This window comes from Trachinotus anak, unplaced genomic scaffold, assembly GCF_046630095.1.
Source record: "Trachinotus anak isolate AG129_WGS33_773 ecotype Australia unplaced genomic scaffold, CSIRO_AGI_Tana_v1 ptg000019l, whole genome shotgun sequence".
In the NCBI taxonomy this organism is placed as follows: domain Eukaryota; kingdom Metazoa; phylum Chordata; class Actinopteri; order Carangiformes; family Carangidae; genus Trachinotus; species Trachinotus anak.
Genome location: NW_027273870.1, coordinates 8,709,609 through 8,722,601, shown reverse-complemented (window position 1 = coordinate 8,722,601; position 12,993 = coordinate 8,709,609). Strand labels below are relative to the sequence as shown.

General features: G+C 40.4%; 1 protein-coding gene across 4 annotated transcripts in view; it reads left to right on the top strand.

Moving 5' to 3' along the window:
• Nucleotides 1–12,993, top strand: part of dok7b (docking protein 7b) — a 28,199-nt gene that overhangs the window by 13,000 nt on the left and 2,206 nt on the right. For 2 of the 4 annotated variants that reach the window (XM_071503914.1, XM_071503911.1), the window contains 7 exons: nucleotides 2,205–2,324; nucleotides 5,729–5,839; nucleotides 6,400–7,283; nucleotides 11,352–11,423; nucleotides 11,654–11,702; nucleotides 12,432–12,575; nucleotides 12,715–12,939. In XM_071503914.1, the coding sequence (XP_071360015.1) occupies nucleotides 2,205–2,324; nucleotides 5,729–5,839; nucleotides 6,400–7,283; nucleotides 11,352–11,423; nucleotides 11,654–11,702; nucleotides 12,432–12,575; nucleotides 12,715–12,939 (1,605 nt within the window). The remainder of the gene's footprint in view (nucleotides 1–2,204; nucleotides 2,325–5,728; nucleotides 5,840–6,399; nucleotides 7,284–11,351; nucleotides 11,424–11,653; nucleotides 11,703–12,431; nucleotides 12,576–12,714; nucleotides 12,940–12,993) is intronic. The other 2 variants (XM_071503912.1, XM_071503913.1) reach the window with 2 other exon arrangements.

Sequence of the window (12,993 nt, the reverse complement as noted above, 5' to 3'; positions counted from 1 at the left end):
CGCAACGATGGCTGAAGCTCTTGCCAAGTGACCAATCACCACCATGTGCTCCTGGCAAGAAACCACATTCAGTGGCAGAGAAAACTTACAAATAGCAACTTTAAAGCTGCTATAATCACTATTTTGTATTGACAACGCAATTCTCCTGAGCTCTGCTGAGCTTTTTAGCATCTTTCAGCTCATTGTTTTGGTTTTTTAGCCTGCCTTCACTTTGTTTTAGTTCACTCTCACTGCATTGCACTCACAGCATTGTTAGCTATTAGCTGGTGAACATAGTGGAGCATTTAGCGGCTAAAGTTATAGAAGATAAGATATTTCCTTCAGGAGTTGGTGGAGATCAAAAATAGAGCTAAAATAGAGGGAATTTTTTGCCTTACATTCATGAAGTGGAGACAGTAACAACTCAAAATGTCTGACAATGATGCTCCATGTCTGCTGGATTTGTAAAGGGGTAACTATATGATGAGACCTTCCCCATATCATCTTCCCCATATCACGTTCACTGCTTGTTTCTGCTGTCCTCAAGTAGCCAAAATTAGTTATTGCAGGTATGAAGGCATGATGTAATTGACCTGAGCATACAATAAAGGAAAAAGGATGTCAATACAAGCATAGCCCACATACATTCAGTTGCAATTTATGGTACACCTAGCTTAAACTAATGCAGCAGTCGTACAACAAATCCTCCCTTCATGAAGGTTATAATGTTCAGTTTTTGTTGAAACTGTGACAGAGAGGTGTCGATTACGCATTATTGATGTAAATGATGTGGACAAAATATTAAAAAACACCTCTCACCCAGCTAAACTACCTGGTGTGAAACCCATAAAAATGTACTTTTAAACATGGTTCTATGTGAAGAAAGTGGAAAATAAGGATGTAATACAGGGCACAGTTGGAGTCCGCATACACCTCTCTGACAGTCTACAAAATGTGGATTCATGAAGGTCATGTTTGTCGAGGTTCTACTGTCAAAGATAACACTAGATTGTAAAGTGTTTCTGTCATTTTGTCCAGTCCTCAAAGCTGTGACTGCTTAGAATCACGAGCTGAGCTTGGACCCACTGAGATTCAGGTTCAGGGCTTTGTATTTGTCACTTTCTTAAAAGTCCCTTGAGCACTTCAGATCAGTTGTCTGGATTAAGAAGCAGAACATCTTTGCCTTTAAAAAAAAAAAAAAGTTTTGTAAAGTTAGTGTCAGAAATGGTCACTGTATAAAGCCCTGGATTCCGTACAGTATCATTTTAGCTGATGGATTGGCATCAGTATTATCTGTTCTTTTCATACTTAATCTCCACTCACTGTGAAACTGTGACTGGGTCGATGAGTCAATGAGCAGTTTAAGCTTTTCCACTTATTCAAGAAAATACTATAAAATACATGGGGGCTAATGTAGCTCATAGGTTTCCATTACATTTAATCCTAAGTGAGGCTTCAGGGCAGAAGCTGTACAATTACTCAGCTTGAAGAACTACATAATACCCTGAAAGCATATTTTAAAAGCACTTGATGCACACGTAATAAAAGAAAGTAGTGTAAGAAAAATACAGTGTAAAGTTTGTTTGTAATGTAAAGTTAAGTTTAAAAAATAAATGTAATGTAAGTAATTAATAACTGAGGCACATTTTCAGTACCTAGATAAAATAATATTCTTAGTTGCTTAAATATTACATTAAAAAAGCCAAAAATAAAATAAAGAAATACTAAATCAGATGTTTTTATTCCAAAAAAATATTTTCAGCAATCTTCTACCTCCTCAGCTGTTTTGCTCTTTTATTAGTTCCATTAGAATAAGGATCATTTTTTTTGTCTGAGCTCATGAGTAAGGGCTGTCGTTTCAATATCTCCACTATGTGAGCTTTTGATGTTTCATGATTTTTTTTTTCTGTTTTTACAGACTCCTACCGCTGTGTGGGCTTGATAGGAGAGAGGGGGGTGGTGGATTGATAGACTTTTTATGTAACCTTTAGAAGAAAAAGTTGTTGCTGGCTCAAAGAACAGCCTTGCCTTTACACTAGCCTTCTCAACATCATTAAATATTGTTTGGCCTTACTCAAAAATTAGCTTTTACGCTATATTTCACCATTTACTACAGCTTTTTTTCCTTACTCCTGCCATCTGACATACTGTTTGCTTAATTTAACTACTAATTATATCTGAACCATGACGCTTTTTTGTTTGTTTCTTCCCCATCTTTCTTCCAGGGGCTGGTGTTTTCTTCTTGTCCTGTTCAGAAGGAGAGCAGATCAGTTTCCTGTTTGACTGCATTGTCAGGGGGATCAACCCCAGCAGGGCCCCGCATGGCCTGCGACCTTCCCTGCCAGGTGAATACACACATACTTGCATAGACACACACAAATGGCAAACAGAATCAGTTTGCAAACTTGCAAAAAATATTTGCAGAAATGCATCCAAGAATAAAATGTTTGCAGGAATTGTGCTACTTTACCCAGGATGTATCTACCATATTTGCAGTAGACATCCATCGTTCTGAACTATAATGATCAATCGTGTTGGTATGTGACTCTGTGACTCCCATGAGAAAGGTTTACTGTCTGTTTAGTGTGCATGTTTAGCATTTGTGTCAGACGTCATGCTAACGGAAACAGCACATGCTTAAAGCCCCAAGGGTCAGTGTGTGGATTAAGGGGTCATGCCTTTGTGTGTGACTTGTGTGCTATTGTAACGTACTGCTAATTTCACAGGCATTTCTGAGACCACAAATATGGAGACAGAGGGTTTAGTGACAGTCAGAAAGAGAAAAGTTGTACAGGACACATACCGAGGATCTGACAACTCTATGAGACCTTTGAAGAGACATGGAGCTAAGCACACTCTACCGTGGGACTGTGCTCTTACACTCACATGCCTTCAGGCTCTCTTTTTGGTTTTTGACATATGCACTTAAATGAAATTGCTAAAGATAAAGATGGATGCCAACATGGAGAAAAATCTACAACTTCCTACAGCTTTTAAATTTTTAATACTGCAGCCTACTGTAAGAAGAGACATTCACTTCACCATTTCTGCCATCAGCTACTGGCACTGTTGAACTACACATAACACTTTCTCACAGTCAGATATCTTCTAAAGGTATAATAGTATTTGACTATTTTTTGACCTGTACCTAGTTTTCCCTTCCATTTCCATCATACTGACAGATTCTGACTTTCCTGTCAAGTCAAGTCTCTGTAGCATGATTTATTTATTGCTTATCAGGGGGTTCTCTGCTGCAGTGGGACTCCAGAAAATCATCTCAAACACACACTGATGGGTCACTCGGTACCTCTAAACACTCTGTGTGCAGAACTCAATTTACTCAAGGTCTAAGCTTAAAGGTGACCTGTGGAGTTTTCTAGTAAACAAACAAAAGTTATGTTTACATTCACTCGTACACACCAAAACTCAAAGCAAAGCCGATTTATTTTATCATTTTAAATCCTGTATCGCTCACAATTTTTTTTTACTAGCTTGCAGTCTTCTTCATCTTCTTCCTTTGTTAACACGTTGCTGTGTTTCTTGGTGCATTACAGCCACCCATAGTTCAGAGGAATAGTGTGAAACCACTGGCAGGAATGTATATTGTGTCACCCATGTGCATCCTCTTGCACCTGCAAACCAAACGGGCACCCACTCATAAATAAACAGCTTCATTGTGCTCCTAGAATTCGGAAACTCCACAGGTTAACTTTAAAGGTATACTGTGGAGTTTTCCGTTTACACTCCGTATCTTTCACCAGAACACTTTGTGTGTAGCCTTGACGTCTGACAAACATGCTGAATGCATTTCGTTCCACATAAAACATCTGAATATTATATTTCCAACATTTGGAAATGTTCTCATTGTTTGTCACATGTTTTCATGCTAGTGCTCTTCTTCTCCCTCGCTTTTTGCAAACGCATTGTGAAACCATTGGCAGGAATGCGCATGTGCATTTGTGTCCTTGTGTGAATGCGTGAGACAAACAAAACAGGTGTTCACTCATAGAAATGTTCCTCCATAGCACTGTGAATGGTCAAAAACTCCACAAAGGTACCTTAAAGCACTGAAGTATTTGCTTTTTCTTCTACATGTACTTACATTCAACTACATTTCAAAGGGTATTGTACTTTTTACTCTGCTGCTGCTACCGTTAGTAGTTACTTTGCAGATAATGATTTTACACACACAAAACCTATGAACCTATGGTGATACTTTAAATGAACTCTGTCTCAACAATCTTATATGAAAATGCTGTTTATATGTTAATGCAGTAGTAATAATAAGCCAATAGTATAGTGTATGATAATGTAAAAAATATAGCAGAAAATACACACATGCATGGCGTTGTCATGTATGTATTGCAGGCAGCATTGATATGCAAGCCCCTCTATAAACATGGCCGAACAAAGGTGAGGAGAAGTGGATCAGAATCATCAGGATTGATGAGAAAAAATAAAATAAAAACAGCATACAGGTTGAAAATGCTGTATGCTTCCCTCACACATTTATTCTACTGTGAGCCAACCTGTGTCAGTCTGCACTGGGGCCCACTGTAACCCCACGACATTCAGTGCTGTGAAGCAGCTATAATTAGTGTAGACTAGCAACGTTAGCAAATGTTACCTGACACCTCACATAGCGTAGTGAAGAAACTTGGCATCTGCACGTTAGCATTAGCTGCTGAAATCCAGAGGCAGCAATCCAAGGGTTAGGTTGTTGACACCTATACACACAAACACCCTGACCCACTGCAAAGTGTGCACACTGGCAAATGCAAACCTTCAAAGCCGTGCCTCCCCCCTTACACTCACCCACCCCTAAAGCATGTATATATAGCAGGCATTAAGTGTGTAATTGGCAGGATTTTACAGTAAATTAATGGTCAAACAGATAGTCAAGGCACCTGTAGCCTCCTTTGGGAGATGTTAAATTTACAAGCTTGTGTAACAGTTGGACACACACACACACATACACACACACACACGGCAGACATCTTAAAGAAGAAGCTGATGAATACAGTAGCTCTGTTATAACTTCTGTGTTGATATTTGTACACACACAAAAAACCTGGCCTGGTTTTGTGAGACGTGTATTTCTAAATGACACTGTGTCATACTGAAACATGTTTTCATCATACTGTATTTATTAAAAAAAACTGCAGTGGATTCATTCATATTTCAAAGACCATTTCAGCTACAGTCAGGGTCACATTTTTATTTACAAAGATTATTGTTGTACTATATTTTATTATGCTATATATTTTATCATGGATATTCATTTTAGTTTGTCTGTATGCTAGTGTATGTGTTTGAATAAGGGATATATACTGTATTTTATCATTACTCCCATTTTTACAAATAAAATATTTTATACTGCTGCATCACACCACCTCTAGGATAAATAATGTGTTATCTCTAATTTTAGTATTTTCTACTGTAATGTTAAAAGTTATTGAATCGTGTTCAATAGGGAAACGCCTACCATTGTGTTCATCTTCAGCATAGACACAAAAGTGTGGGGTGAAATGATGATATGAAACAGTCACAGCCTATTAGAATAAAATAAATAAAATAATTTGATCTAAAATGTAAAAAGATCATTTAAACAGGGAGCTATGTCATCATTCAGATAAAACGATGGACATTGTGTTGTAATGTCCCCAAGACTCTGATGGTCTCATGACAGTTTGTGCTCTTTGTGTGTTTGTATATTTATTTATGTATGGTGTGTTGTATGTGCATACAGCAGATCCCAGTGCCGACCCAGCTTCAGCAGAGGAACGAATGAGCCTGGAGGCGTCAGAGCTGGAGAAAAGACTCAGCATGTTGTCTCAGTGCAGCCTCGCGAGCAGCACAGGTACATTATTCTATAAACTTCACCTCAGGGTATAAGTTAGTCACTCATGAGCTCTCTGTAATGTATCAAAGTGATAGTATACCTTATCTCGGGGCCCTCAGCACTTTGCTTAAATCATGAATTTCTTACTGATCATTGCACTCATCTGTATGCTCGGGCTGGCAGGCACTGTCCACACACAGGCTGAATCACTGGTGTGTATTTATGAAGACATTCAGGGCAAGTTTTTGTCATAATTATGTGAGTATATCATTCACAAGTGTGAAGCTCAGTGTAGTCAGAGGCTCCATGATTAATTTCTGCTGATTAACTCTAAAACTCAGAGAGAAAACTTCATAATTTCTGTCCTTGCTGCATAGAAACACCTCCATGTAGACCGAAGAGGATGATAGGAATTCATTTTAAACTGATCTCCCAGTCTCTCATAACATTTTTCACGATTTATATATAACTAAATAAATGTTCTGTATACAACAGTTAAAATTTCTGTTTGGTGTGTAACACATAAAATATGTATATTCAGTTTCTTCAGTTATATTATAAGTTTCTTGCCTCTTCAGCCTCCACTTACAGCTGCAGCACATCTGTTGCCGGAGACGACCACAGCAGCATCTCCAGCTCCTCCTCCAGCCAATCAGACACGAGCTATGGAAGCAGAATTCCATTTCGGTTGGAGCCGTTAGCTAGACCGCACCTCTCCAACGAGACGGCATCGAGCTCCTCCACACTGAAGGCTTTGACCAGTTCAGATGAACGGCTTTACGCTGCTGTGATGGGAGGTTCTGGGACTTGTCCATCCTCCGCCCAGCCCCATCCTCGTGGTCTCCATGACAGTGGGCGGCAGAGCTCCTTAGACAGTGGGATTGGGATAGCCACAGGCAGCCAGTCGTCTTACTCAGGGAGCTGCTCGTCGTGTACGGGGAGTCTGGACACGGCCAGCCAGGGAGGAGGGGAGGAGTTTGGCTCTGTGGCTAGCCTACCTGCTCCTCCTCCTTCTTCACCTCCTTCTGCTCCCCCCCCCTCTTCTCCTCCTCCTCCTCCTTCTTCTCCTTTTCAGTCCACACTGACCCCAGAGCACAGTTGTGCTGCCTCCTCCTGCTCTTGTGCCTCCAAATCTAGTTTATGTGCATCTCGTAGGCATAATGAGGAGTACCAGACCCCTAGCCTGCTCAAACTGCGGTATGATACCCCCAGGAGTCTCCTCCAGACCCTGTCCCTGAGGGAAACCTCAGCCCAGGGAACCCCACCTAAGCTGGGCATTGGGGATGGCGGGGGTAGTCAAGGGTTGAGCAGCAGCCCCACAGGACCGAGGGCCCAGTTTCAGGCCGTGATGCAGCATTCGCATTCATGGGGCAGTGAGAGGGCGCCCTCTGTGGACAGTGAGGGGAGGTCCACACCCAGACCCCTGGTGGTACCTGGAGGCCTGGCTTGCGAAGAAACACAGGTACTGGAAGTTTCACACTCTATAGAGTACATCAATAAATCAATCAAACAGTCAACCAGCTAAGCAGAGTGGTGCACATCAGTGGGAGAATCATGTGAATCTATAACCCCAGTTCAGGAAAAAGATCCCATCAGTTATAGATGTTTTACTCAGCCTCTATTAAAATGACCAGAGAAAAGAAGATTTAAAAATAAATAAGATTCTAGAGTCTAATCATCCTGAGGGGATTTGGGGAATCATTTTAATCCAAGACAATGTAAACAATGTTGAATGAATGAATAAGACTGTGTCATTGAAGCTCAGCACTATAGAGAAACCAGTTATCTGTAGGAGTTTTGTTTCCATTCTAACATTTGCATTAAGTAATGAAATGAAACAAAATGTTTGCAAATCATTATGCTAATCACTTACTCCCGCTCTTGGGTATGCTCCCACAGATGCTTATCTGTCTTCAGTGTGTCTCGCATTTACTAAGCGCACAGAGGTATTTTTTTATTCCTTGTGCTAATAAAATGGAGATTTTGTGTAATGATCCCTTGTGCTAATAAGCTAGGGTGAGTTTCTTGGTAAAATTGTATTTTGGATCTTGAGGGATGAGAAAAGAGCAGGGGTTGGTACACGTAATATCGCTGCTTACTGAGTTTGCTCCTGCTGTCACAGACATTTTGTTGTATTGGAGCCAAGCAACCTCAGTAAACTATCATGGAGCAAGACCTCTGTGTCCTTCTCTGCTCTCACTCAGCAACAAAAATCAAGATATATGTTTTTGCAGAGTTGGGGTGGCACGGTGGTGCAGTGGTTAGTGTGTTTTCCCCGTGGAGAGTTGCATGTTCTCCCCGTAGGTGTGAGAGTGTGTGGTTGTTTGTCTCCATGTGTCAGCCCTGTGATGCGCTGGCGACCTGTCCAGGGTGTACCCCCTCCTCACCCAGTGTCAGCTGGGATTGACTGCAGTCCCCTCCAGGATAAGCGGTTTAGAAAACTGATGGATGGATTTTGGAGTTGCTCCTGTGGACCTGCAGTACTGATATACTTCATTACACGTACAAGTCCTGCAGTCAAAATCCTATTTAGGTAAAAATGCAAAGTTTTTTTCAGCAAAATGTACTAAAAGTATCAAAAGTAAAAGTAGTTGATCTGCAGAAAATGGCCCCTGTGACTGATATTATTATATATTACATTTTTAGAGTGTTAATCCATCAATGGTAAGTAGCAGTTTACTGTTGTAGCTGGTGGAGCTAGCGGCAGCAGAGGTAGATTAATCCAGTGGTTCCCAATCCAGGGTTGGCTCCTTATGAGGGTCACAAGATAAATCTGATTGTGTGATTAATAAGAGATAATAAGAGAGGGGAAAAACAGGTTCTTACCTTTGCTTTCTTGTGAGATATGAGATGATTTGACCTCTTTGGGTTTCAGTTATTTAGATGAATGATGAAAGCATCTGAAAAGTTTAGAGAGGAAGTCACTTGTAGATATCTCAAGCAGGGCATGAGGCCTCAACTAGACACTGATGGTTTTAAAAGGGGCCACAAGTCAAAAAGTTTTGGAAGCACTGGTATTATCAATTAAAGTACATTTTAAGTTTATCAGATGTTCTTATGTAAAACTTTGATCTAACAAAGAAACTGGTAGCTGTAGATGGAAGATAAATGTACTGGATATTCTTCTCTGAAGTAGTAAAGTGCTTTCCCTTCATCAGGGAAAATGTTTGACAAAAGGAAATCTCCAAGTTTATAATAACATCAAATACAGCACTATGTCATGCAACACATGGGAAATGCACTTCATAATTGTAGCTCCCCAGGTCCACATACAAAGGAAGCTCCACAGAAGGAACATATAAAAAAACAGAGGATAAACTATAACAATGATATCTCAGTGTTTCTATACTGTACGGAGTGTGGGCAAAATGACTCCAACATTTTATCCCTGCAAATGTTGATTTAATGAAGTTTGCAATGTTTTTTGTTGATAATGTCAGAGATGTGGGTTTACGTCAGTGGTCATTTTTAAGGCCATAGGTTGGAGTGTAAATTGTACAACATTTTCACAGTAGTGTCTTTAAGTGTTAAAGGTTTACTTTTCTAATGCACTTGGTAGTCATTTTAATCATTGCCCTCGTCATATAATTCTGCAGTATTTGTTACTGATGCACGAGCAGTTCAAGCAGCAATTATTTGCCCTTTTCACATACACACTACTACTTGCTATTCAGCCTAATTGTTGTAATTGTCATTTACAACAGTCAATGCTTTCAAGGCTCATGTAGAAGGTGATAACACAGCAAAATGCTGAGCAGGGATTACCACAGGAGCAGAAAAGATGAAATATAATAATTTCTCTATAAAACATACTGTTCTGTGATTCAACCTCAGAATCATCCTCAGTACTTTAAGAGGAAATCCTTTCCTTGACATGTGTTATCTTACTTTTTAAGCCCATACTACCTCACAGTGTAGGGACAAGTGTATATATATATATATACTTGTGTATATATATAATATTTTCCCAAAATATATTTTTTCTATTCTCTTAATTCATGTTAAAATGATTATTATTGTTGCATTTATGGTGCTTTGGGACAAAATAAGTTGAATATTTTGGCTTATGAACTAAAAATGTTGAAAAATACTGTTTTGTGGTCTGTTGTTATATGGCTGCTTAGCCGGGGGACAGTTAAAATGACTTGTTACAACCGTCCCCACCCTATCAGCCATGACAGAACATCATGTGCTAGCTAGACACATTGGCCTTGACACATGGCAACACATCAATGATTCAAACTAAGTATGTTTTGAGTAATTCATACAAAATGTCAGGACAGTATATTAAAAAAAATACCTCTAACTGAGCTTGTGCTGTATGAGTATTATCACTCTAGCATGTTTCTCATTGGAGGAATAAGACTTGTTGCAACCATCCCTTTTTGCAACCATCCACAGTGTCGCCCACTGTGGTGGCAGCCCTCCTGCAATCACAGCATGCCTGCTCAGTCTCCTCCATATGGGCAGCTCAGTCTCCAGTCCGAGTGACTGTGGACGTCTTTGGTTTGAGACCCACAGGGCGTGGAAAAATGGTGAGATAAGATTCAAATACCAGGCAGAAGTGACAGTGACTCAAAGCCAAGTCCTTCTCACTGCGAGGTGACAAAGCCACCTGCTGAGCCACAGAAGCACAAAAAAAAAGAAAACAACAGTTGTAAAAAAAAAAGCAGGTGTGGGTTTACATCAAAAACCTGTCTAGAGCGGGTGTTGTTTTCCCTTTGATTCTGAAACCTCAAAAGCTCTCAGAGGAGACTTCTCCACATTGTGTCTAATTAATTTTCTGATAGGTTGTGAAAAGTGCTTCCCCCTTGTAGGGAGCAGAGTATAATCAGAGCGGAAGAGGGAGCAGCAGCATGTCTTGTGATTTCTGACAGCTTGTGTGTGTGTGTGTGTGTGTGTGTGTGTGTGTGCTGGCAAGAGGGAGAGCAAAAGGAAACCAAGAAAGTTAACGAGTAGTGATGAAACCAACAGAAACCCTCGGAGAAGAGAATCCTGGGGTGTGAAACACAAATGAGTTTTCTTTATTCATCATACCTCAACTCTGAAGTGTCAGCAGTTCAATGTGGCAAAAGCGACGTACCTTTCATCTCGGGTTGGATTCCCCAAGTTGTATTATGTCCATTTAAACAGCCCGTGTGACAGATAATGTTCCTGAAGCTCCAGCCTGATGCGGTAATAGCTGCTGTGGGCAGGAGAAAATGTTCAATTGGGACATGGTGTCAGAGATTTCTCATGTCTGAGCCAGCCACCTCTTTGTCTCCTCTCTGCTACCTCTTAAGATGTCAGCTATGTCCTCACGGCTCTATATCACCCTCTTTTCTTCACCTCATTCCCTCACCCACCACCCGTCCTTCTTCTTTTTCATCAGTCCCTCTCTAAGACGCCTCTTTGTCCACAGCTGCTGAGAATTTATTTTTCACCGCTGAAAAATTGCAGTTTTCCTTTTTAGTCGGTAACAATGTTGAATGTTTCAGTGAAAAACAATTAACCCTGCCTTGACGATAACCTCTCTTGTCTTTCCGCCTAGTGCAATCATAGTTTGGACAACTACATTACACCAGAGCAGTGGCGGTCAGCAAGGAACAGATGCTTGACTCAGGTGAGATTTTTATCTGCCTGTTTTGGCTTGTGTTAGGAAGGAGCCATAAAGGAGAGCTGCTGTATGTGTAAAGCAAGACTAGGTAACATTTGAAAGAAAAATAAAAGAAAAACTCTATTCAGAAGAAATAGATCAATGATACAGAAGAAGGAATAAACTGCATACACTTTAAGCAAATTCATGAGCGCTTCAAGATGAAATCTTTGAAATAATGTTGGTTTATTTTCTAGGTTGCCAGTTCGACACCATCAGGCCTTTCACCTCCTGCAGATACACAAGGTGTGTTTGTGAATACAAAATTGTGCTCGTGTCTTAAGTAAAATTCTGAGGAGATTGAGTACTTGAACATTTCCATTTTATGCCACTTAATGCTTCTACTCCACTCATTTGACAGCTGTAATGTTAATTTAAAATAAAATTTTTATATACAGTGTAAAATATGATGCAGTGTTATAGATAAAACAGTATAAACGAGTTAAATTGATCTGTGCTGTTTTATGTGCGAGTAATAATCAAATAACATCCAACACTGACAGGGGCCATTCTTGTGCATGATGAGTACTTAATATTTAGAGTTCAAATTTATATTTAGCTGATAATGGACCAGGACCAGAACAAAAATGACGAGTTTTTGGGTTCACTTAAAAACCATCATCAGGTGTCTGTGTACGTCCGATCTTTCAGTCTGTGTAGGCTTGGACACGGAGGTATCAGCCCAGCTGATAAAATACAGTAGAAATGTAGCTGTGGTTTCCTGATGATGGGTTTCAAGTAAAGCTGAGAGCTTCAGAGTGGAACAAAGCCTCTAACCTTACTCTTATCTGCTGATAATAATTAGATTTTATAAAGATTAGATTCTACTGAAGCGAGAGTTTGAATAATGAACTTTCTTGGAATACAGTGTTGTACACATTGTTGTATCACTACTCTTAAGTAGTTCCATCACTGGTCTTACTGTGTGACTGTCAACTAAAGTGAAACGGTGTCAAAACCTCATGTGCTTCTCAGATCCTCCTCTCTGTGTGAGAGACGAACATGAAGACAATGTGGATGTTGGTAATAAGTTGGCAGGTCTGAAGAAGTCCCGGCCTCCCTCTGCCCCTCCACCTCTGCCTATCACACTGAGCACATTTAGACCAACATCAGCTGGTGGTAAGAGAATTACATAATTTCTGATTAATAACAGTAATTGTTGTTCTGATGTTCTTCAGGTAGGTTTCTTTTCATCGCTCTGGCTCAGGATCATCTGTGCAGCCACTTTAACAGCTCTCCGTTTGGATTTTTCCTTCAGCTATGTTCCTGTCTCCCCATGAAGCTCCTCCGTCTGTGTTCCTGGACGCTGGGCTCCATAGTGACAGCACTATTAATTATGTCAACATCCCCATTAGCCCCCTGCCAGCTAGAACTAACAGAGAGCTCCTGTACACGGAGCTGGACCTGCCGGAGCGATGCTCAGCTCCAGTCTCCAGTCCACATAGTACTGTCAGAGGTAACACTTTGCAACTCTGCAGACCCAGTAAGAACACCGAGCCTTAAATGGCCATCTTAGATCTCTGTATGTCTTGTCCTG